The 25,075-nt window shown below is 42.9% G+C and overlaps 1 protein-coding gene across 10 annotated transcripts in view; it reads right to left on the reverse strand.

Annotated features, from left to right (window-relative positions):
- The window catches only part of RAD51B (RAD51 paralog B), a 489,201-nt gene that overhangs the window by 70,484 nt on the left and 393,642 nt on the right, over positions 1 to 25,075 (reverse strand). For 2 of the 10 annotated variants that reach the window (XM_052782379.1, XM_052782380.1), the window contains exon 12: positions 20,850 to 23,561. The exons of 7 other annotated variants lie outside the window; for them this stretch is intronic. In XM_052782379.1, coding sequence (XP_052638339.1) covers positions 23,444 to 23,561 — 118 coding nt within the window. In that variant the 3' untranslated portion in view covers positions 20,850 to 23,443. Of the gene's footprint in view, positions 1 to 20,849; positions 23,562 to 25,075 lie in introns of those variants that run through there. One more of the 10 variants, XM_052782388.1, reaches the window with a different exon arrangement.

Raw genomic sequence — 25,075 nt, forward strand, 5'->3', positions numbered from 1 at the left:
CCTAAATATGTTCCTTAGTTAGGCATGGGAAAGTTTTTCCGTAAGGTAACTGCATCTGCAAGGGTAGTCCATGGTGTAACTGCACTCGGTTATGAACATGTACGAACTCTTTGCAAAGCATGTGTAGGTTACCGTGCGTTCTCCTACACCTACTTGTAAACATAAAAAGCACCAAGTAAAAGGCTACCTTTCATAGATGCGGTACATTCAAAATAAAAATGATGTAACACTTTCTAAATTCCTTACTGCAGCTATAAAAACAACGTGTTGAACAATCAAATTCCCCTTCCACCACTTACACAGTTTTTGTTCTGCCCTTCACTTGATTTAAACATTCTATCAGCTCTTCAGTGTCACTCTTGTTTCAGGGCAGTTTCTCAGACCTGAGATCCCAGGATCCCAGAGCCTCCATCTTCAGCACTTTAAAGGACATCTCAAATAACAAACGAAACCTATTTTCATTACAGCTGAGGCGCTGATCTCAGGCACACTGATACTGTTTAAAGGATAACTAAGATGAAAGTAAACAGTATTACTGACAAAGCAGTAGAAAGATGGTCATATCCACAAATGCCAAAGTGTTTTCTGGTGTTTAAATTAATCTAGCTTTCAGCTTCTAGGCAGCAATAAGTTGCCAAGAGATTTTAAAAAGTGAGCAGAAAGTGTTACGTCTGCACAGGCACCAAGTCCCTAAACTTGGTGAAAGACAGCAGAGATCTGGGGCCTGTGAGTCGGGAGGGGAAGCCGGCTCCTGCCTGCAGTGCCAGGCTAAGAGCAAGCTGTTGCCTGCGAAGCACAGACCAGAGCAGCAGCCATTTTGAGAAGAAGCAGGGAATGCTTCTAAGATTTGCCTGCTTTAGCCGTCAGTCTTTACTTCCCTTGTATTTACAAATAACAGACAAAAATAAGACATCTTTCTGAAACAGGCAGTTTGGGAGGAAGTAAAAAACCAGCAGCCATTTTCCATCTGGCTTCAAGATCAGCTAACATTTGTAGGGACCTGTATATCCTCTTATTTGTAAAATTCATGTTGTAGCTCTCATATCAGTGCTCTCATGTTCCTCATGTAGAGGTAAAGGCTGCTTTTGAGATGCACTCTTGCTGGCTTTCTATGTATTAGACAGCTGTATTACTCATATGTCCTACAGGGCTGTCCCTAAGGGTGAAAAAAGAGATCTTGTTCCTTGTATTAAATACATAGTTTCTAGGCTAGACTCTGCCAACTAGTGTACCAGCGTTTGTGATATACATGTATATGAACTGGAGCAAGATCAAACCTACCCACAGAAGCTGCAGAGCTGTAACTGAGATACCTATTTTGCAGTATGCTCACATGCAATTCACCAGTAATACAATAAACGTGCGTAATTTAAAACAATGGACATTTTTTCAATGCAGAAAAAGGAGTGACAGAAGCATTCTATCTCTTTTTAGAGCCATACCTAACCAGCAACAGAAAGGATGGGGAGTAGGTACCTTTGCTACCTTGGGAGCAGAGAGGAAACAGGGCAACATACAGAATTCACAGAACCAGGAGACAACGATGCCGAATCAAACAAGGCAGAGATTGAGCTAACAGCTACAGCGACTCAACAATGACCGAAACTGTAGAAATGCCTATGTGCAGTGTGCAAGGGCAATGTTAGAAACAGTCATGTAAATCCTTGTGTTAATCCTTAAGTTGATCTAAAGATGGGGGAAATAAGGACACTTAACTGGCAAAGTACAGAGACTGGAGCAGAGCTCTGCGGTAGGATCTGACTTGTCCCACTAGGTGAGATTACAGTGCCTAAGACAAATGACAAGAAGATGCTGCTGCTCTCATTAAAGGTGGCATGGAGCTTTTTCTTCCTCACACTCCCCTCAAGCAGAGCACTCACACATGTCCTGTTCTCAAGCAAAAACATATCAGTTTGAGGTATTACAAATGAAAGCTGCTAAAGAAAACTGCTATTACAACCGAGTAGATTTTGATACGTGTTTTACATTCTTTGGGCTCTGAGGTCCCATTCGAATCAGAACTGCTGTCTGCAAACACCCCGCTGAAGTCAGCAGAAGATGAGGATTTACTGTAATCACTACAGCACTGGGCAGTGAGCTAGGCTCGTTCCTGAACAGTTTCCTAAGAGATGTTAACAGCCTCAGCTGGGTGCTCTTTGTCGTTCTGGCAGAGGTCAGCTCTGTCTCTAAGCACAAATCAGAAAAGTAAATCTAGTCTAAACAATTCTCTGTACTGTTCCAGAAGCAATTAAAGGCACTTTGCTTTGTGTATTTCCCCCAGGTGTGAGCAGACACTTCCCACAGACAGTATGCACAGCAAGAGCTCAAAAAGCATAAACTCTTTGCAGAGGAAAAGGCAAAAAAACCCTGTTGTTTTGGGCACGTAAGACTGAACTGGCCAAAACACTGCAGGATCGGCTTATCCAGGCACTGACTACAACCTGTACTTAGAGAAAAATGGAGGTAAAACATTTCCAGCTCAACTCATCTAACTCCATCAGGCTCTTTATTAGCAAGGTAATACCAACAGATTAGATATCCACTTTTAGATTTAGTATTATTTAGCTAGGAATAAAAATGTAATGTGCTCCATCAACATGCCACCTAAATTAATGACAGAGATACTGGCATACAGGAAGCTAAAAGCATGCCTCATCCACAAGCAGTACCTTTGTAAACCAGCAACGATGTCAAAAGGATAGAAAGAAGTGAGTACAAAGTGAACACTCACACATTTTAACACTATTACCTTTGGTAAAGAGCATTTGGTTGTTTCCTTGTTCATGACTCTCCAAAAGTGGAATAATAAATACAATTACTTATAAATATTCCTATAATATTAGGTATACTCACTATACCTAAAAACTCCCACTGGTTTTGCTAAGAGCCAGCACCAGCAGTCCTGGGAATTCAACCCATTGTCCATGTATCTCCAGTGTATTAGCACTGGCATGTTATTAATTTTTCAAACCAGAAATCTACCTTTGCAATGAGCACTCATGATAGAGGGGATGAAACACAAGGAGCTCAGGGAGTCAAGATTTTTTTATATTCATTCTTTTATATGCCTTTTTTTTTTTATCAAAATCGACACATTCATGCATGGTGCACCTCCCCACTCTTGGGGCAGCACAACTCCCTGTGCAGCTGTGGCATGAACTGAATAAAGGAAACAAACTGATTTAGGGATAGTTTGATTAGACAAAAACCACCCAAAACCCTAATGTTCCCTGATGTGGCTTACATCACAATCACACAGATGTATGGTCACAGCTTACACAGCAACGTGCACAGACAGAAGAGTCGGCAGGACAGCTGTAACTTTCCACTGCTGAAAATGTACCCTGAAATATCGGCCTTAGTCTGTGGCTACAAACTTCAATCCCTGGTTTTATTAATGTGGCACCTTCTAACTGCAAAATATTCCCAGAAACAAACTCCCAAAGCATCTATTTATAGTATTGATAGTGACTGGCAGAAAAGCAGGACTGGAGCGCCCTTGCTTTGGCATAACTGAGACCTTCTGCACACTAGGAATCACACCCGCTATTGTTATGAGATGCCAATAGCACGTGCTGGCACCAGACGTGATTTTGCTGCAGCCTTGCAGACTTCTGTGTCTGGTTTCTGAGTAGTGCCAAACACCGCTTGTCCAGTCTGCCCTTGAATGGAAACCCTTTTCACCAGTGGCTCATCTACACCCATTGCTACTCTACCAGCAGCAGCCAGCAATTTTCCTAATATGGAGAAGGTGTGGATGTATAAAAAGGGACAGTATTTTTATCCTTGCAGAAATAAGACATCTTTTTACTGTACTATGACTCGGCTAGTCACTACCAGCCCCAAAGAGTCCTGTTTCACGGAGGAGAAGATAGTAGCAGAAAGGAGAAACACATTTACACATGTTGCACCGAGCAGTTTGCATGAATCACTCCAGCTTCTCAGTAAATTCCCAAATAAAAATCTATCACAGTGGTTTTGCACAGGAAGAGGCAAGGCACAATTAGGGGCCTGGACTTGGTGAGGCTGCGGAAGAGCCTCTGACTGCAGGTTATATTCAGAAAGCTGGAGACACCAATCTGGAAAGCTTCTAAAAAGCAAACCAAAACTTTCTTCCTCTATCTGTCCCCCCTATGTAAACACCGTGCCACCCCCACCTCTGTCATCAGGATGGTTTATTATTTACCATTACGTTACCTTTATTTAGCATGGGAAACTGAGTGCATACGTTTAACTCTATGCAAACAATCTGCTCTGGGCAGTCTGGAACCTGGAAGAAAGGTGTCACCCTGAATGCTGTAAAAGGAGGTTTTGGCACATGAATCCAGACAGTGCTCAGATTCTCTAAAACATAATCCATGCTACAGCCCCAAATCCTCCCTGTGGATTATACTGGTGAAGAAGGGGGTCCCAAGACTTCTATGATAGCATAACATCAGCTTCCAGATCTTTGTGGAACTGGCATGAATTCTGTGATAACAGAAATTATTCAAATGTTTTAAATACGGTAAAAATTGTTTCTCCACTCTCTCTGACAGTGGCTTGGAGGAGAAGTTAGAGCACAGGGAGAGAAGCTAGTTCCAGATATTTGGCCCTGAGGTGCCAAGCTCTCATTCATAACAGGACCACCCCAAAAAATTGATCCAGCAGAAGATAAAGTACACCTAGATTTATTTCAAATTGTTTTCTTATACACATCTACAGGGGAGGGAATGGGCAGCTGGTTGTTCTCATCAATGAAACCCTAAGCAGGGGGAATTCTCTACGGGGTAGCTGACTGCTGTAAGGCCATTTTATACTTTCACATGGCTTAATAGACCAGAGAATCAGAATTGTTGGGGTTTATTCAGCTAACAAATATTAAGTATTCTAGTTTCATTAACAGTATCCTTTTGAAGCTGTGAAGAGTCATTTAATGACTTATGTACTCACTTCTGTCCAAGATCCCAGCTGAAATGAAAGTCAAAAGGATCATGCCAGCCTTCAGCTGCTATCATAAAATCATTACAGAACATTGTATAATTAAGCCCTATTTGCAGTTGCATTTTAAAACACATCCTGGCCTGGCTGCTCTTGACTAAACTTGAGATGATTTGGCAGCATTGTGTGGGATTACACACTGAAATTAGCTGAACGTGTGCAGGCCAGGCTGGAGGTGCTTTGGTTGTGAGATTCAGGCCCAAATGCACAGGCAGGAGCTACAGCTTCGTTGTGAAATGGCAGGAACAGAGCTGTGAGGAGGAAGTTTGCAGAGTACCTGGGAGTGCTGCAGCTGCTTAGAGCTGGCACTCCCAGTCTTTCACTTTCCTGCCCACCAGACATGTCTAAATATCTTGAGAAAAACAAGAAGCAAAACAATAGGTGACTGTAGTGTGAATAATAAAAGCCTGGCTTCCCTCTTGGAACCTGACTGCTGCTCTTAAACTGCCCCAGCTGCGCTCTCACGGTCCAGGATGTCAGCACAACTGCGCCAGTAAATTAATGCCTTGTGTTCACTCTGGGGCCGTCTACAGCACCCTTTTATAGACTGTATTGTAAGACTGGGGTGGGTTTCTGGGTCAGATGGTCAGCACTACCTCTCTACTCCAGAAAGACAGGTTATGTATGATGCTATTCCAGCAGCGGCAAAAAAAACAGGTTGAAAATAATACTGCGTATGAGATGTACTGAGTTGCCAGCAGTACAGTGCTTTGTTCCTAGCAGGAACAGGTAGAGCAGACATTAGAAATACTCACTGACAGATCCTGAGGGATCTCTGGTAGAGCAAAAAGTTTTCTAAATATGTAATAGACTGTGTGACTGTACGAGCTGACTCAAAGGCAAGGGCCAAATTAGTCCTGCCTGAAACTCCATGGATTTCAGGCAGCTCCCTACAATGAATTTGTCCCTACAACAGAGTGCAGTTATTCTTTCAATACCAGGAGCCCTCATGCTCCAAATCATTCCAAGCTAATATTGCACTTCACTTACTATGTGTTTTGATTCTTCAGCATTACTGAGAGAAGATGAAAAAAGATACCACACAACAATCTTATGTAGTTCTTTTTTGTAACTGCAGTCAGTTCCTCAAAGGTTGGTGTGCTGTCCTGCTGCCAAGTACAACAGCACAGTCTTTCCCTCCCTCCTCTTGTTCCCAGTGACAGCAGATCAAATCCTAAGCCAGGTCTGCTCCAGACCGCGTCTCAGTGGGTACCAGCCATCTGAAAAGGCATGTCCTTTCCCCCATGTCAGTGCAGTCTGCACTTCCGTGGTTTCTACTCATCGTGGTTTTGGAATAGAAGAGTGAAATCACCAGGGCTGTCACTCCAGTACTTCTCATCAGGTTCAAATCTACTTAAAAATAGGCACAAAAGGGCAAGAAAATATATGCTCATTGCTGATTTATCTATTAATACTGGAGAGCAGTTGTATCACTGATGTTTTGGAGAAGGATCAGACACCTTCGTAGTCAAACAGCACCATCCAACATATGGCAGTAGATGAAGGCTGCCTTTTGCCTCTCACATTCCCTCTGAATCCTTCTAAATCATCCCTGCCAACACAATACGATCCTTGAGGATCATTAACATTCATCAGAAGAGCAAATCTCTCACTTATGTAATAGGTTAGGTTGCACCAAGCAGCAGGTATGAAAAGTTCCCTGGGGGAAGACACCTGCAGCCTGTTCCTTGACCTTCAGCTCTGCTGCTCCTACAGATGGATGCTGTTTGACTCAGCACTGCATTAGCAGTACATACGCAGAGTCTGTCTCAGGAACAAAACATTAGCTCCTCTGAAAAAGAGCAGCCTTATAGATTCATTTGTCAAGTGATGCTTCCTTCCAATTTTGATCAAATTAAAAGCATTCCTGTTTAAAATAAGAAACAATTGAACACATTCCCCCACTCTCTTTCTGAATACGCACACCTCAGAGAGCAAAACATTTAAACAGAGATTGTTGTTGGAACCGTTATTCTGTAAGAGCCCCTCAAAACACTAAAAACATATTAAAAATATTCTATTAATGAGCTGAGCTCCCCTCCCCTGGAGCACACTGTAACTCATATGTCACTGGTACAGGTAAAACTCTATTTCTTCTGACTGCAGTAGGTAATCTAATTCAATGTATTCCAGCTAAATGTAAATAGCATCAATGTAAAACTTCCACCAACACTCTTACACCTAAATTTCTCTCTGATTTCCCAAGCAAACATAGATGGGACTTCCCAAGGAAACACACACAGATGGACTTCTCCATAAGCTTGTATAGATATGGAGATTTAGATGTTCTTTAAAACAAGTAAAAAGGAAGAAGCAGATGAGGAAGTTCTAGTATTTATCAGGTCAAATGTTTACACGCTACAGAAGGAAAAAATATGCTATTGATCCCAGTATAGTAGTTCTCCTCACATCCTTCAAGGCTCATCTGCTCCGTGTATCAGGCACTCCTGTTATCCTGAGAGATACAGTGGCTGACTTGCCAACAAAGTGGAGAAAGGCCACTTGAAATCTTTTTCTTCCTCAAGGAGGTATGGCCATACTCTCAAAGAAAACAAATCTTCACACAGTACATCTGCCCAACACCATCCACATATTAGCAAACATGTATTTTACACTGGAAAGAAGGGAAGGATCTTGCCACTTTAAATAGTCCAGTGAATTTTTTCTCCTGCGGTCAGCTGGGGCTCTTTGTTGGGATTGCACTGAGGTGCCCTTCCATTACATGTACATATTGGGAATTCTTGATTAATTTTTCTTCTTCAGTTCAACTTCTACCAGCTTGTAAAAGATCTGCACTCAGTTGGTGTTTGCAGAAAAGGCGAGAGAGAGCCTGGCTGCGCTCACTCTATGCATTGACTGACTTACGTGGGAACTCATGGGACTGAAGGATTGGGCCCAAAGGTTCAATAGCTCACAGGAAAGCCGAAGAAGTTAGGTGCCAGAAAATTTGGAAGCTGAGATATGTACTTTCAAAAGCATCTGCCACTGTGACAGGTGAAGTCTGAAAGCAAAGAGGGAAGTTCCGGCTTGGAAGGAAGCAGATGACACTACATGACCAGTGTGGTGCTGGACAGATACAGCTGGATTTTATCAGTATTGCATCTTCCTATGAATGGCAACAAGAAGCTGTTTGCAGACACAACCGAATCAGAGAGGGAAGCAAAACCCACATGACATTCAACCTGACTGACAGAAAATGGGACCCGCACATTTGCTGTGGGACACAGGAGCACAGAGACCTCACCAGCAGTAAAAAGAGAACTTCCGCATGAAGCGATCACCTGTTGCTCAGCTCGAATCACCGTGAATCATGAATCCCTCTTGACCTTCCTGGTTGCTCTGGCTCTGCATTCATTGCTGAACTCCCTACTCTTGAGTTAATGCCCAGAAGTATTTTGGGAGTGAGCAAATCTATTTAATTTCTCCCAAATGTTCCATCTCAAAGTAATGTCATAATACCTGGCTCATTCTTTCAGCTCCACCAAACAATGACTGCCAGGAAAACAGCTTACTTCAGTCATTCCTAACAAAATATAGTTAGCTCTTTAACACACAGCCTTCTTTTTACTTAGTCTAACTGCTTCTTTTTGGTGCAGATCTTTGTAGATTCCCTTGGTTTATGCCAGCTGCAGACCTCCCCCGGAGAGCAACTTGCTTCTTACAAGAAACAAATAATTTTACATTTGGGGCATTTTACAGCTAGAGCATTTCCCGAGTCCTTTCACTTCTGACTTTACCTCTTTTCCTGACAGCCTGCACGAGAGGACACAGGCACCCACCTGCAAGGCAAGGTACTGGTCCTAGCTTTGTCTCTTAAAAACCTGACTTTCTGTAATCTCTTCCAGTGAATGATAAAGCTGGAAGAGCAAGATAGCTATCTCACTGTGCTAAGATGGCCAAAGTTGCCATGTAAATACACTGATAATGGACTTAAAAAACGCCAAAACAGTAAATGAGTTCTTGCCTCCCTGCAAGAAGTGTGTGTCCCTCTGCTACAGCACTGCTATGCAAACAGCTAGGTGAGCACTAGGTATGTGCAAGGGCTTTGAAGCAGGAGGCTGAGAGGAAGCAGTTAGTGACATGTAAAGATGGGGAAAGAGGGAGGAAAAAGTCTGGAAAATCCTGAAAAAAGAATCTGGGGCACAAAGGAAAAGATTTCTCTAGTGTCAATCCCTTTTGGAGCTCTTGCTCATTCATCTGTGGTGAACAGACCAAGACCAACTGGATGGCCACACTATGCCCAAGGACTATCTCTGCAGGGTGACAGTGAAGAGGCTGGGGCAAGGAAAGGAAGCAGGAATCTCTTGAAAGTATCAGAAAAAGGCTAACTGATTCCCCTTTGGGAAGATACTAGTCATTAAACTGGTTTCCACCAAACTCTGGGAGAACATTAAAAATGCCCCATGGTATTTTCTTCTTTTTCAAAAGGGACCTGTGCACTATTCATAGCCCCTGCTACAGTGTTAAAAAGTGAGACACTCTCTGGCTGGTCACTCTCTGCCTAATGGCACAGGGTCTTGTTTGTGAACTTTCCTAGGACTCTGTATGTGATGGGAGGTACTATACAAAATGAGAGCCAATAGTTTGACGGATAAGGCATCGGACTGGATCATACAACATGTGGATTCAACTTCTGACTCTGGTACAGACTTCTATATACCACAAAGAGAGTCCCTTCAACTCTTTCGCTATATCCCTTCCGAGTAAAATTACAATAACACCTCCTCACCACGTATTAATACTTCACCACAGAGAAATAAATTCCTATTTCTACTCAGTCCTGTACTAGGGAAGCAAACATGGCAAAGACAAGAGGGCCTGCACTTGCATAGCCTAAGCAGCCATTGCAAGTCCCCTGAAGGATTCTGATATACGATCAATTATGCAGTGTGTGCACTGAATGGGATTATTTAAGCCAAAGAGCTTTAGTGGCAAATATGGCCTTGCACAAGCTTCTGCAGTGGTGTAAACCTTGCTTTCAATGATTTTAGCTTTCATGGATTTTAAATGATTAAGCAAAACTGTTACAATGCACCTTCAAGTGGCCCTTAATAATTAGGTTTTACTTTAGAAAGGGTTTCTTACTGAGCCTACCAAGAAATATTTGCATGTGAAATGAAGACATTTGAATGAAAACAGGTTTGTTTATTTTAGAAGGCACTGCAGCCACCCACTGTAGGGCTGAGTTTCCAGCACACCAGTACTGCATGCCAAGGAGCTTCAGGAAGGGAAACAGAAACAGAATGGGAAACTGAGCAGCTTAGCTTCTTTTCACATTAATTGCCAAAAGTGGGCAGCACCACTGAAATATTGTATAAAATCTTCTCTTAACTCAGAAAGCTTACTGTTTATTTCCTACCCCAGCGTCTACACACAGAAATCCCAAAACATTGCAGGAAACAACACTAACTCTATGTTCATCCAGAAAAATAGGAGTATTCTTCATGAACAGAATTAGTAGGTTTAGAACCAAGAAGAAGATGTCATATTATTATTGTACATCTTCATGTACTCAAGCAACATTTTTTTCCTGGAATGAAAAACCATCTCTTGTGCAGAATGAGCATCTATGTAGCAGTTAAGGCAATACCATATAAGTGCCTTGTACAGAAAGGTAGAACATCACCTTTCTAACTAAAATATAGGTAGAAGTCGTATGAAAAAGCATCCTTAACAAGCATGAGGAGATGAGACCCTGGTTTAACATCTCATCTGATAGAGGCTGAGATGTGCGCTGCTGTGTTAATATCCTTCCAGGGAAGTACTTTAATTCCAAATCAAGAAGGAACATCACCGTCTCCTGAGTCATCAGCATCACTTCCTGCCTTTCTGTGTGCATGTTCATAGGAAATCTTTCATCTAGTTTTTTTCAAAGTCCAATCCCACTTGGCTAGCAAGCTCAGGCAACATCCAGCCAACAACAGTATAGGCACAGCAAGTTTCAACAAAAATATTTGTTGCAAGAACACTCTTTGATTCATTTGCCTTTCCTTGGCTGAACCTCGACTACACCCATCCTGATGCACACTTGAGGAGTGCCGTTGCCATGTCAGGATCCAAGTTCAATTTCTGCACTCCGAAGTTACTCCTTCTGGCTTTGAACACTATCCAGGTGGCTGCACAAGGGGCTACAGAAATTACAAGGAGATGGCAGAGTTGGTGAGAGGACCTGCCTGAGAAGCAAAGAAAGGGGAGATACCCACACTCTACCAGCCCTTCCCCATCCGATCTGCCCACAATGTGCTGTTGTAAAGAGTTTGCAGTGAAGCTGGGGATTTGGCACTGACATGGTGTGGAATAATCATCAGATATTTAAAACAGAGCTGAGAGAACAAAGAAGGGCTTTGTAGTGCAAGGCAGCACTGAAAACCCTGAGCCTCTGCCAGCCAGCTTGCATGGAGTGTTTGCTAATGTACACTGTGGAGTGCATTCCTCTCATTTGATTACATGACAGTTTTATATACCAGGTATATGCAGAGGGTTTTTCTTAACCCTTTCAGTCCTTCACCATTTATAAATCTTGAAGAGACTCATAGTGGTTTCATTTCTGTTGTGTTGTACATGCATGCAACCTCAGTCACGAAAGGCTGAGCATGTGCTGTGGGCAACTGGATGTGGATGTGTATGTTAGACGTACTCTTATCTATGTTGCTAGAAACAGCAGAAGTAAATAAACATGAAAGAACTAGAAAACTAATTCACTCCTTACTCATGCTATAGTTTTCTGCATGTCCCTTGATTTAAGCAGTGAGTATAAAGAGGCTTGTTTAAAGGACCACTATCATTCTGTCTCCATATTGTAAAATGAAGGATGCAGAGACTGCTATTACAGCTCCCACTCGTTGGACCAGGGAGAAGGCAGCCAGAACACCCTGTTGGCTAATACCACATTCCACCATGTACTGTATTACACGGTTCCTACTGTAAGATGAGGATAATCGTACGTGCCCTTCTTGGTGAAGTTCTTTGAGATCTATGGCTAAAACCTGTTGTCTGTAACCACGCAATGCTCTACGCATTCAGGCAAAAGGACCTCTCATTCGTACAATGTGAGGCATACAGATGGAGTGCAGGACCAAGGCCCAAATTGCAGGGTTTTAGGTGCTTTAGTGCCAAGTAGTTGAGAAAGGCAAAGTATTCTTACTTTCTTAGCCATAATGATAATAATACACAATTACATTTTCAGAAGATCTGCTATGGTGCCTTTCATAAACTCTAAGCTGTAAAACTATTAAGTTATAAAGTTAGAAGATTAACTTCTGTTAATTAAGTTAAAAGAATAAAAGAGACACTGAAAGAGATGTTTGTGGTTAAACTCCTCAGCACCCATACTGTTGCCTGTATGTTTAATGTTGGTAGCTCCTAGACCAACATCTAATTAAGCCCACAGAACCTCTGCAAAGCATTTAACTAGGAATTATTTTCCTGCTTAGCCACCCAGGGAAACAATCAGGAGATGAAAGTTAAAGTGTCTTGCCCAACATTTGGGTGTCAGAGGTAGCATTATAATTCATGAGGTTCCTACTCCCATACTCCAAGTACTTAACAAAGCAGGGTTTGCCTTGTAGGTAGAGAGGAAGTGTTTGGGGCTGGTGTCTGGAATCAGATGGACAGAGAGAAAGGAAGATAAAGGAAGGAGAAGGTTATTGCAGTGGTGGAAAAGAGTACAGATTGGCAAAGAAGGCTGGTGCAAGATGAGTGAGGAGTGGGCCAGAATAAAGGCAAACCAAGCCACTGACCTAAGCCTCCATAGGTCATTCAGAGGTTCTTATAGTGTGAGTGATTTCAAAATAGGTCCCAAAATGGATGGGTGTACATAAAGGACTTAGGACAACAGCGATGGGAGTAGCTCTGCATTTTTGTACACAGGAGCAGGCAGACTCTTGCTGGAATATTTGTATGTGCTTGAGTTTGTAAAGAAGAAGGAGAATCATTTTCCAAACCAGAAATTGCATGATTAGATACCACAAGCAGGTTAACCAAAAGACACAGACAAGAAGCAGCAAATATCCTCTTTCCAAACTAATGGTATTTTCAGTGAAGAATGACAGAAAATTTGACATATTGGCAGAATTAACTTACAAAAGGAAAGCACTTTTTAAAGTTTCCGTTTAAACACTGATAGCTCTTTAAGACTATTATTAGCTGTGAGATCCTTCTTTGGACAACAAAAGAAAATGTTACGTTTCTAATGGTATAAAGGAACTGGAAGCATCACAGAGGTTATTACGGGAAAGTCAGATGTTTCATAAAGTGTACTGCAGAAGATACATTCAGACAAGTATCTGCGTCCTGTTTCTGGAACTGTGAATTATTCTTAATTACTTTTTCCTACTGTTAGATTGTGTGACTTGGAAATAATGTGACACTTCTGAAAGAGGAAGATTTTCTGTTATGGAAATCTATTTTGTACTATGAGGAAAGGGGCAGGAAGTACTCAGATGATAGCATTTCTCAGCAATCTTTAGCTCTAATCATCACAAAATGCTGCTGCCTCAGTTTAACACTGCTGCATGTGAACGTAAAAGACTAAGACTTGTCTCACATTCCTTCTCTTCCCAAAGGGTCATTCATGACACACAGAGACACTCCTGCTACCATAGAGGCCCACATGGCTCAGTTATCTTCCTCATACCACTAGACATGTATAAATGTATGAGACACAGCACCCTTGGATGCCAGGAGAGCATTTATGATGCCTACCTATATAGTGCCTTCACTTTACAAACTGATAGCACTGTTTCCCAGCCATCTGAATTCCTCAGCTCAAATAAAAGCCAAAGAAAAACCCTGCTGCTTAGTCAAACACAGAAAAATAGAGACGATGCTGGCAGAAGAGGCAAAATTTTAGACACGCTAGCAATTATCACGCTGTATCAAAAGAACAAACGGCTGTCACAGTGGCACAGAGTGTCAAGGTCTGCATGCCTCCCTGATGTAGGATACGCGAACAACTATGACAGCCAAAAAAAGCTGATGTAGACTGTGATTCTTAAGGAACATGGCCGCATTCTGGTGTCCAAGGCCATGGACACAAGAGCGTCCAACTCTGAGGACTGGGATCACAGTGTGATGTGCACCTTTATGGCATCAAGCTTTACTTTCAGTAGTCACTGCATTTCAGATGATTTGAAGAGGTTTGAGTTCACTTTCCATGCAGCATCTTGCTTACTAAATAACAAGCCACCTCCCCCAGCACAAGTGACTGTACAGATTACCTGGTTCAGTTTAAGACCTTCAGATCTTTTCAGGGAGATAAATATAAGAAATCTGACATGTGAAAGGGATGAATCTTCAGAACTCCCTTAGGAAAAGGGTTAACAGTGGCCATAAATTTCAGTGTCTTCAGGAAACTCCTTTGCAATCCTGTACAGTGCTTTTTAAACAATTAACGTAGAAAACATGGAGCTATACACACTGTTATCTCAAAGGAGAAAGCAGAAATTTGAATGAGAAATCAAGCTGATTATTAAAACAGTGTGCTTTATACTGAGGCCAGAAAGACAGACAAAACAGAGAAAAATGACGCTTGTTTAACATGTTACTTTATCAAGTTCACAGTGTACTAATAAGGGAATATAATGATTTTTCAAACATATTCTACAAGCAAATGTTACATCTCCACACCCATCCTGTGAATGGCTGCAATTAACATATATAGCAGCCTTCCTTTAACATCACACGTGGCTTACACAACACCAAATCCTGCCAAAACATCCCTGGTTGTGCATCAATAAAGTAATGAATGCACAGCTCTGGGAATGGTGTTGGTTAAGCTCTACATGGGAATCAGTAGAGGGAACACGTAACACTGTGGCTTTCTGAGTTCTACGAAATAATGGAAATGGCATCTTTTTTTCCCCTTCTCAGTGGAGTAATGGAACAGTAGATAAACTGTGCAAAACCACAGCTAAATATTTAGAAACCACAAGGAAAAAGTCCTTTGAACAAATCAAGCTATTTCACTTACAGGCTGGGAAGGAAGAGAGACACAGAGAGTTTGTTATTGTTATTTCTATTTTTAAATATATATGAGTTGCTCAGATACTATGCTGACAGGGGCTACATAAGCACCAAAAGCAAGAAGGGTAGGATTTTTTTCCATGAGATTCTTATACCTTCATAGTGGTAATCTGGGCTTCAGCCTTTAGCAACACCTTTTCCAAACAAGACATCTGGAAATGTCTCAAAACTATTTAAAAAATCAATGGAAATACTGCAATATAAAACATGGCCTTCAGGCCATCTGGAGATATGATGGGTACTTGGAATTCCCAAGGATTTCCTCCAAAATGACTATGTTCACTATCTGCTCCTTGCCCACCATCATACAGTTAACGTTTCTCATTTAACAAATGCTCAAAGAAGTTTCTCTGATATTAAAGTATAAAATATAGGCTGACAAGGAAAGGTACTTAATAGTTTTGAAATATTTTTTAATTCATTAAGTAATTATATTATTTAATACTCTGTACCTCAGTTTTCCCACCTGTAAAAGATTTTATTGTTAAAAGACATTTACTTACCTAGAAGGACTACTATGAGGTTAATGAATATTTTTTTAAATATTTAAAGGAGGCTATAGAAAAGCATGGGAGAATTGTGATTTGAAACACAAATTAAAATAAGAGGAGAGATGGGAAACATACAGGGAAGGAACAGAAGGTTATCTCCACATAACAAGACAGAGACTGACAATGTAGGATATACACAAATCTTGGATCCTCAAAATTCTCATAGTCTTCATTCTGCTCTTAACTAAACCCCCCACAGATGGAGTGCACTTATAGAGAGAATGAGAGCTTTAATTTCCCTGTTGATTTCATAATGATCAAATTAATTCTGTAAGAAATTTAGTGTCCATCTCCCAAGAAAAGAGAAAATGTGCTTCTCAGAGTTCCCAGGAGTTAAAGCAATGATCTGAATCACAAAAAAGAGGGAAGAGAGCCCTGAGAAAGAAGCAAAGAGCAATCAACTCAGATGTAAACCAAGATAAGTCTTCCCAGTTCAGCAACTAGGAGGACCTGACAGGGTGTCTTCATGCCTCAATCACCAGTCTGTTAACCATTGAACATATACTCAGGTTTGCAGCTGAAAAATCATAAAATATTTTCTAAATGTTAATTATTTTACATTTCACAGTCTACCAACAAGATTTAACCAGTGCATTCTCCACAACAACCTGCATTGCTGACTAACTCGTCACACCTCCCTGCTAATGCCTCAGCGATGAGGCAAGGCACCTTGAATTGGAAGTCTTCATCTGTTTTGGATCCAACCTACTGTCCAGAACATATGTTAAATTTCTGCCAAAGATGAGGAACAGATATTTAAAAAATGAAGCACATTTTTAAGGTACCTGCTGCTGTATCTGAAAGCAGCTTTGCTCAGAAATCAAGTCTGAGACAGTCCCATCACTTTGCATTTCAGTATCTTTCACTGCAAGATCTTTTTTACTCACGTTAGCTAACTGAGCTTTTAAACAACATCTGGGATTGTATCACTGATCCTGTTTCATGCCCAGGTATGTTCAGACAGAATGTACAGCAAGTTAACTGATTTTTTGAGGTTTATATAAAACACCACAGAGCTAAGCTGGGGTGAGGATTCAGGAGTCCTGCCTCCCACCCTGGCACCGCTGTGTACACCGCTAGCCAGCCGCCATTCAGTGCTCCGGTGCTAGCTTAGCTTGTCTGGCCCAGTAATAATGAAAGGAAGAAAGGATTTTTCACTAGGAATTTGGAGTATTTTCTCATTATGACCAACTAGCATGACCAGAAAAAGAGCCCTGATGCAATCTATGGGCCTAGTTCTCACTCCCCCACTGGCAGGGCCTGAAAAGGCTGCTGGGGCCACAAGCCCTGCTCCTCCGGTAGAGGGGAAGGAGAATGTGCAGAACCAGATCCTGTCCATCATGTCTGGTATCCTGCCTTCAGCTCTGCCCAGAGCTTCACCGTTCAGGGAAAAGCAAACAAACAAAAAAATGCTCCCCTGCTTCCCCCTTCCAGCACCCATGGCCTGCGGTGCAGTAACCAAGGAAGCGGCTCTTCCCATTACCCACAACCAACCTCTTAAGCAGATGAGGATAGGGCAAGGATAAACTCCAGCAAAAATCCCACCTCCCATCTTGTTCTTCAGGCCAAAACTAGAAAATAGGGCAGGACAGGCACGATTGTGTATCCTAAGGACAGAGAAAGGCCCTCCTGGCTGGAAACGAGGGCAGCTGAGTGTGCTGTGGGGGGAAGATGGCAGCCTGGGGGAGGCTAGCGCACGGAGGGTTAATGTGCTTTTCAGCAGGGTGCCCAGGGTATTGATTACTGCCCTCCACAAATGCAAGTCATCGGAGGGGGATTTTCTTCTTTCCTCTCACGGTCACCCTCGACACTAAAGCAGCAGCAGAGGGGCCTTCTCCTGGAGAAGGCACAGCAGGAATAATCCCAAAAGGTTGGGAGGAAAGGGCAGAGGCCGAAGGGCAGGGAAGGTCAGTGCTAGGCAGGCACCACATGGAGCTGCCAGAGTGGGCAGAAGGTCTGTTTCTGGGTCCCCCAAGCCCTCCTGCCAGAAACTTAAGACGCACTTTGGGAGACCCAGGGAACGGGCTCATGGTAACCTGGAGTAACAGACAGCTGACAGCGTCTGTCCCAGGAGCGGGAATGGGGGAAGGAGAGGGCTCCACGCTTCATACCCGCTGATGTGACTGTGTGTTGTTCTGCTTGTGACAGTGCAGCCTCAACGTGCTTGTGCTTTCTTGTGCAACGAGAAGCTGTGCTCAGATAGAGAGGAGATGTCAGCTGAAGCAGTGCAAGGGAAGTGAAAACACTGTCAAGTTTTTGCTCTCTGCAACACATGTGTGCACCTTTTCCAATACAGACGAAAGAAACAATGCAAAGCTACAACACAAACTTGTGCCAGGCCATCAGGAGTCCTCAGCTGTGTGCTCCACTCTGCCATGGACTTACTCAGCTTAATTCCTCTTTCACACATAGTCACAAGTCAGAGTGGATCTTCTGCAGTTAATGGAGTTGCACCCCTGTACAAGAGTCACAACACACAACCAGACCTACCGTATGACTCCAGGTCTCGGTCTTGCTGTTCCTGTAACAGGGATAAAGACCACCATGTATCTCCACTCAGGCTGAAGGTGCACTCCTGGCACTCCTTCAGGCTTGCTGTGACCCTGAGAAGGCGCTGGGGAAACTGGGGGTGCAGAGGGGTTCATAAAACCCCATATACATACCAAGGCCTCAGATGGGAATCACCTATGTACTCCTTTCAACTTCAGTCTGACACGTGGTACTTTCCCCTCTCTGCCACCAGATTTTCTCTTTCCTTTTCTTTTCACTTAAACACAAATAACTCTGGAATTGAACTTTCCTGGCTGTGATTACCTGAGTTTGCACAGGCCAAGCACATAGTAGATTCATCCTCCCTCTCCCCTGCCATCTACTCCTTCCACTAGGCCCGTTGTTTGGGTTTGTCGTACATCCTATCATGCAGTCTGCTTTCCACAAGTGCATGAGACTTTGGTCATGGTGAGACTCAAGGCCTTCCTAACAGCCCCTACAAAAGCCCATCATTGCTAGTAACTGAGCACAAGACCCAGAAGGCAGGCAGCATTTTACCTGAAAGCCATGTTTGATCTGTACAGTAGGAGAGGCTGGGCAGAGAGGAACATAGGCTTCTCGTACCAGATCATGCCAGTACTCTGCTTCCAGCAAAAGTCAACTCATTCAGAAGAAAGCAAAAAAAGTTAGTGTACCTAGCCAGTTGTAAAGTGGGAGTAGACAGAAATATTCCCCTCTTTCCTTCCTCAACAGGGCAGCCAAAGATATGCTGTTACATTGAGAACTTTTCTGCCATAAATCTGAGCCTCCTTTTTTCCCCATCTGATCTCACTTATCTCACCATGGTTTCTGGCTAGTAGTGGGCAAACAAGAATTTAATTTAGATGTGATGTTTGGATCTGGAACCAAACTTTCTTAGAACAGAGGGATGTTTGGTTTCATGTGTGTTTTGATTTAACCCATTATAAGCTACATGAATCCAATTAAAAATCTGAATACATGTCTGACTTGCCCAAAAGTTAGAGCTCTGAATCTGTTGTTTCATCTTTAGCAGAAAGAGAAACAGAAACCAAATAAAAATAAGAAGAGGGGAATAAAAAAGGAAATTTACAGAACACCTTCCAGAGGGCAGCTACTAAATCTCACAAGAATGTGCTGTCCGCAGTTTTGGAATATCACCTCTCCACTTAAGATATTACAGGTCCTGGTTATAAGAGTGCTGATTTCCAGGATGCAAAGCTGGGGCACAACAACTTCATTCCCAATACAGCCAAGCACACTGTGATTTTTCCGTATCATTTTTATCATCCAGAGAGAGAGAGAACTTCTCCTTTTTCCTGAAATTAATCCTTTGCTTTTGATGAGGAAGCCCAAAGAAGCAAGTTGGCTGCACAGGACTTGGAGGCTGCACAGGCTGAAAGAGGAGAACACGAAGCACTACCTTTTCCTCCAAATGTGCACAGGCACTGCTTATTTTGGACATGAGTGACTTAGGATTTGAAGATATTTGCTGGCATGTATTTAATCGCCATGCTTTTTAATTACTTCTCTGCATGATGGATGAGTTTTTTTGTCAAAATGAGGTCACAGTGTTTTACCTTTTCCTCCCATGCTGGGACTATTTGCTGTGTCAATTTATGTAGCTTAGAAAAATATATGCACATCCTCTGGGCTGGGGCCTGGCACCATAAAGCAAAGCCAATTTTGGCTCCATCCACTTGACAGTTAGTGAAAGCCAGGAGTCTTTGGGTGCAGGCTGCAATGCCTCGAACGTATAGGGTCATGATGTGCCTCACTGGGACGCACCTCTCCATCCTCACACAGCCATCCCACAATGGAGGGTAGAAGGGATCCTGGGCTTGTCTCTCCATGCAATTTCAAGGAGAGGCAAGGGCTCTGGCCCTCTGCCCCTTGGCAGCACCGCAAGACAAGCCCGCCACTCTTGTCATTTCTGTCATTCCAGCCACCCTCTGTGGAGTAGCTCTGGATGTGTGCTCAAAACCACGCTTCTCAACCTCCTCTTTCTTTTCAGTTCTCCTCATCCTCTGCACAAATAACTCCACTCTTTCAACAGCAGTTCAAGTAAAACTAAGAATTTCAAGAGAGGGAGGACACTGCTGATATGTACCCAGCCCAAAACATATCTGCCAAGCTCTAGAGCCTTGAGCCGGCTGGCCTGGGCAGGGTGGAGAGGGAAGGAGTCCTATGCCAATGCACTGCCCAAATTTGATAAGAGAGAAAAAAGCCTTTAACATGACAACACACACAGGGTACCACCTCCTATTTCCACACAACCAATGTCTCTGGCCAGCTTTGATCAGTGCCCTGGCTGGAATGTGCAAGGTTCAGTGTCTGGTCAGACTTCAGTCACTCAGCCTCCCAGGTCAGCCCTGGAAGAAAAGAAAAAACCAGACACATCCATTTGCTGCTTTCCCCAGTCTGAACTTGACAACCATTTCTGGCCTCCCTGTCGTGGTTTAACCCCAGCCAGCAACTAAGCACCACGCAGCCACTCGCTCCCCACCCCCACCCCCCCCCACCCCGTGGGATGGGGGAGAAAATCGGGAAAATAAGTAAAACTCGTGGGTTGAGATAAGAACAGTTTAATAGAACAGAAGAGAAGAAACTAATAATGATAATGATAACACTAATAAAATGACAACAGTAATAATAAAAGGATTGGAATGTACAAATGATGCACAGTGTCAATGCTCACCACCCGCTGATTGACACCCAGTTAGTCCTTGAGCGGCGATCCCCCGCCCCCACTCCCCCCAGTTTCTATACTAGATGTGACATCCCATGGTATGGAATACTCCGTTTGCCAGTTTGGGTCAGCTGCCCTGGCTGTGTCCTGTGCCAACTTCTTGTGCCCCTCCAGCTTTCTCACTGGCTGGGCTTGAGAAGCTCAAAAATCCTTGACTTTAGATTAAACACTACTTAGCAACAACTGAAAACATCAGTGTTATCAACATTCTTGGCATACTGAACTCAAAACATAGCACTGTACCAGCTACTAGGGAGACAATTAACTGTATCCCAGCTGAAACCAGGACACTCCCCCAAAGATGGGCTGCTCTCTTGTCCCTGACCTTGGCTGTAAACTCCAGCATCATTGTTACCTCCATTAGAGCCTCCTGAGTCTGGTCTATTGCCCTCTGAGCCTGGCACTGGCTAAGGATGCACCAAACAGCGCTGAGTGAGGGACTCTGGTTACATGCCAGAGACCCAACAACTCATCAAGCCCCTTACAGCCAGGAGAAGATCTGGGAAGCAAGCAGGACTGCTGTAGTAACAACATTGTTTGTTCAGACCCCTAACCTCTCTGGCTCCACAATATCAACATGGTGAAGACATCTGATAAGAAAGTGGGACTTGGTAAAATAACTCCTGTCCTTGCCAAGCATTAATCTCAGTCCCTTTGGAAGGCTCTCCCTGGAGTCCATGGTCATACCCCAACGTGTAGGGTGTTCCACAGCTGGGCGCTCTCTATGCCTGCACCAAAGTACCTTGCTTTTTGGGAATTAGAGCCTGGAGAGGTCAGAAGCTCCAATCACACTAAATGAAGCTGTGGCAGACAGCCCTAAACTATTGAAGTCTCTAAATACTAAGTGCACTCAGGAACCAATTCAGCCTGCAGCACACAGGCTGTACATCAACAGGATCCCAAAGGGGTTGCAGAAAAAAATTTTCACTAAGGACTGTGAAGCAGTAATTCTGTTTGCACTGACATATTTGTCTCTCCCATGGACAGAGGATACACAGTCACAAATAGCTGCATTTGTAAGCACGACCACTCTTCTCATGCTGTTTCAGTCACTCCTTGTCCCTGGGAGAGACATAGCTGTCCTAACCAAAAGCTCCATTTCATTCACATCCAAGAAGGTAGTCTTGCAACCTGGGAGAAGACTGACACCTTTCAGTTATATGACAAGAGCATCATACCTCCACATCTACAATCTGACTTGAGTAAGGACTCCGATTCTGTCACTGGAAAGACCGCAATTCATTAACATAGCTCTGCTATGCACACTTTGTTATTTATCTTTAACCACATCCCTTTAAAACTAACCTTACTGACAGCTTACTTCTGTAAGCTTCCATTTTGCTATTCGTTTAGTTTCATCCTCCTATGACTGCAGTGGTTCCTACCTCTAACTTCTCTAGCTACAGACCATTGGCACAACTGGCCTGCAGATAATAACTCTGACTTGGATGCTGTGTTAACAGTTTGCTGTTTTCATGCAGTTTTAATTTTGTTTCAAGAGGAACTGATGCCGATTTTTGCTCCTGTTTCAACATTTGGCAGAAGCGTGAAATTCCACATGTTGTAGGAAACAGGAAGAAAGTTTTAACTTCAACTGCTTAGGATGTACATGCACAAACAACACACTCAAAGTGCACGCTCCTCCTCTTTATCTCCTCCACACCTCAATTTTTCTGTTCTCTTTCTCTGCTCTTCTGGGAATGTATCTCTTTCACTTCTGCTCATCTCTCTCCCACACCCATAGGCATGCACTGATTTGTTATTGCTAGGTCACTTGTGATTACAGGTCTGGATATGCTAGTTTATTGCAGGGTTGTCCCTGGCTTGATAGGTTGTTTGCTGTTTTGTTATTACAGTGCTTAAGCCTCATTCTTCCAGTTTGCTCTCTTTCACACACACACACAAACCACCATAACATATTTATTTTGAAACGGCAAACACAAAAATTGACTTGGGCTTTGCTAGCAATTCGAAAGGCAATGAGGGAAAAGGGAGTTATGGGCCCTAGAAAAGCCAGCCTCCCTGCCCCGCCTGACTTCTCTGAGTGTTTGCCATTTTTTCTGTGGTACTGGAGTATAAAGCTTCAAGTGCCACAAAAGCTGCATGTCCGTTTGCTTTGCTTGGCTGCAGAAGCCCAGGTACAGCATTCAACTGGGAAGCAGTTAGCTGGTGTTGGGGAAAACCACGGGTCCCTTTTGGCTATGCAGACATTGGCAATAGCTGTTACAAGTTAGATTTGGCCCCCTAGAGCAACAGGCAACAAACACAAAGAATTGAAAGCCTCTAAAAATTATTACTGATGTATTTACACTTATCAAATATAACAGCAACCCCACCCCACCCCGAAATGTGTTTTGGGGCCCTTCCAAAAAGAGGGGGATTTCAAAAGCAAACCTATACCTATCCTCACAGCAGACAGAATTTCCGTTCTATTTTGAAAAGTCTTGTGTATACCCCTATTGCATTCCTCCTCTTCCCCCTCCCACCAAAAAAAAAAAAAGGCAAACTTCTGGGCATAGCTTAAAAGCCACAAAACTTCCTCCATGTGTGTATTCTCCAGCTCCATTGCAGATATTTGGAGTTACATAAAACTGGGCAGTTAGTGATTCTGGCAGCTGAAAAATTATGAAGTTCAGGGGCTGAGGAGGGTGTGGGCCAAGCTGAAGTTTTCCAGAGTGCCGTACCAGATGGAGCAGAGGAAAAATGCTTCTCTCTCGAGGCTCAGGAAGGTGGAGTTAGAAGCTCTGAACCTGAAACAAATTTCAGGCAATGTTATCCATTCCGTGTTCCCTGTGAACACAGGTTATTGGCAGTGCTGGTTATCAAGGATGATTTGGACCTTAAAAAGCAACGAATGTGCCTTTCTGTATGTGACACAGCGGAGACTGACATGCTCCAGTTATCGCCCATTAGCCAGAGCTGTGCAAGCCTTCTCCCTTATGAACCAGCAGCATGTTTCCATTTCCATCTGGACGGTTGATGTGTAAGGATAAGATCAAAGTGCATCATGTAATAAACTGCACTGGCTACCAAACATGCTCCAAGTCAGCCCATTTACACTAGAAGATGGTTTTGTGTTAGAACATCTGTTTACTGGGATGATGCTAAATTTAACTGCTACATTTAAAATCATGTCTGAAACAGCTAACTCCTAAGATCCAGACTTAAAACTATCCAGGTAGGAATAGACCCCCTTCTTATCTACTCTGAGTGCTGAACAGTGTGTTAGTAAGCACATGTTGTAAGATGTTGGAATTTTTCAGTGTAAGTAGTCCCAACTGGGTTTTAAAATGTCCTGGCTAGTCAGGCTTAATTTTCTAGCTCTGGACAGGGTTTTAAAACATGCTTTCAACTGTGACTAGCTGTGATCACAGTAAAGACAAAATAGCCTTTAACCATGTGTTAGTTAACAAATACTGGAATATTGTGTCTAGTCTTAAAGGCATACAGTGCAAGAAAGACATTGGCAAGCTCAAGAGAAGTCCAGTGGAAGGACCCTAAAATGGTTAGCGGCTGAAGCAGGCTGGGAGAACTCAAATTCTTCAGGCTAGAGAAGGCTAAGACAGGAGACTTTGTATAAGAAGATAGAATATTTGAACTTGATTATTTTAATGAAAATGCTAATAAAGAAGCCAAATTTAGAGGTTTTACAGAAGATAACTTGTCCACTAGGATCTGAAATAACTCACTTCACACGAGCGAAAACCAGCCATTTGATTTTTGATTCTCATCACTATCTGAAATGGAAACTGGCCCCAATGACCTAGAAAGGAGAAACTGTGTATATCAGGGTACCAACTACCAGAAGCAACTGATTCATTTAGAATTAAGGATGGAAATACATTTTAAAGCGTGAATTTTCTGCACGGTGTCATCAGTTCTCAGTGAAATAGGCATGGCAAGGTTGAATCTGTTTACCTATTTATTTTGAACACACAAAATACAAACTTCTATAACTCAGTACGGAATCAGTCATCTAACTAAATAAAGTAACTACTTATGTGCTATGCTGTCTTGGCCAAGTCACTCAAAAGCTTACCACTTGAGATTATGGTTCTGCAGCAGTCTAAATTAAACTAACAGTTGGCTTAGGTGGTCCAGCTCTGGCTATGCATTCCCATTCCTCCCTTACACCCAACACATTGCTCATTACACCATTCACCAAGCTGTTTCCCTGATCTAACCTAGATCCCTAACATCTAGGTTAACATAAAGCCCACCTAACAAAAAGTCACATATCCTTTTGTACAAACCAGGATCACAA

Source organism: Harpia harpyja, chromosome 3, assembly GCF_026419915.1.
Source record: "Harpia harpyja isolate bHarHar1 chromosome 3, bHarHar1 primary haplotype, whole genome shotgun sequence".
Lineage (NCBI taxonomy): Eukaryota > Metazoa > Chordata > Aves > Accipitriformes > Accipitridae > Harpia > Harpia harpyja.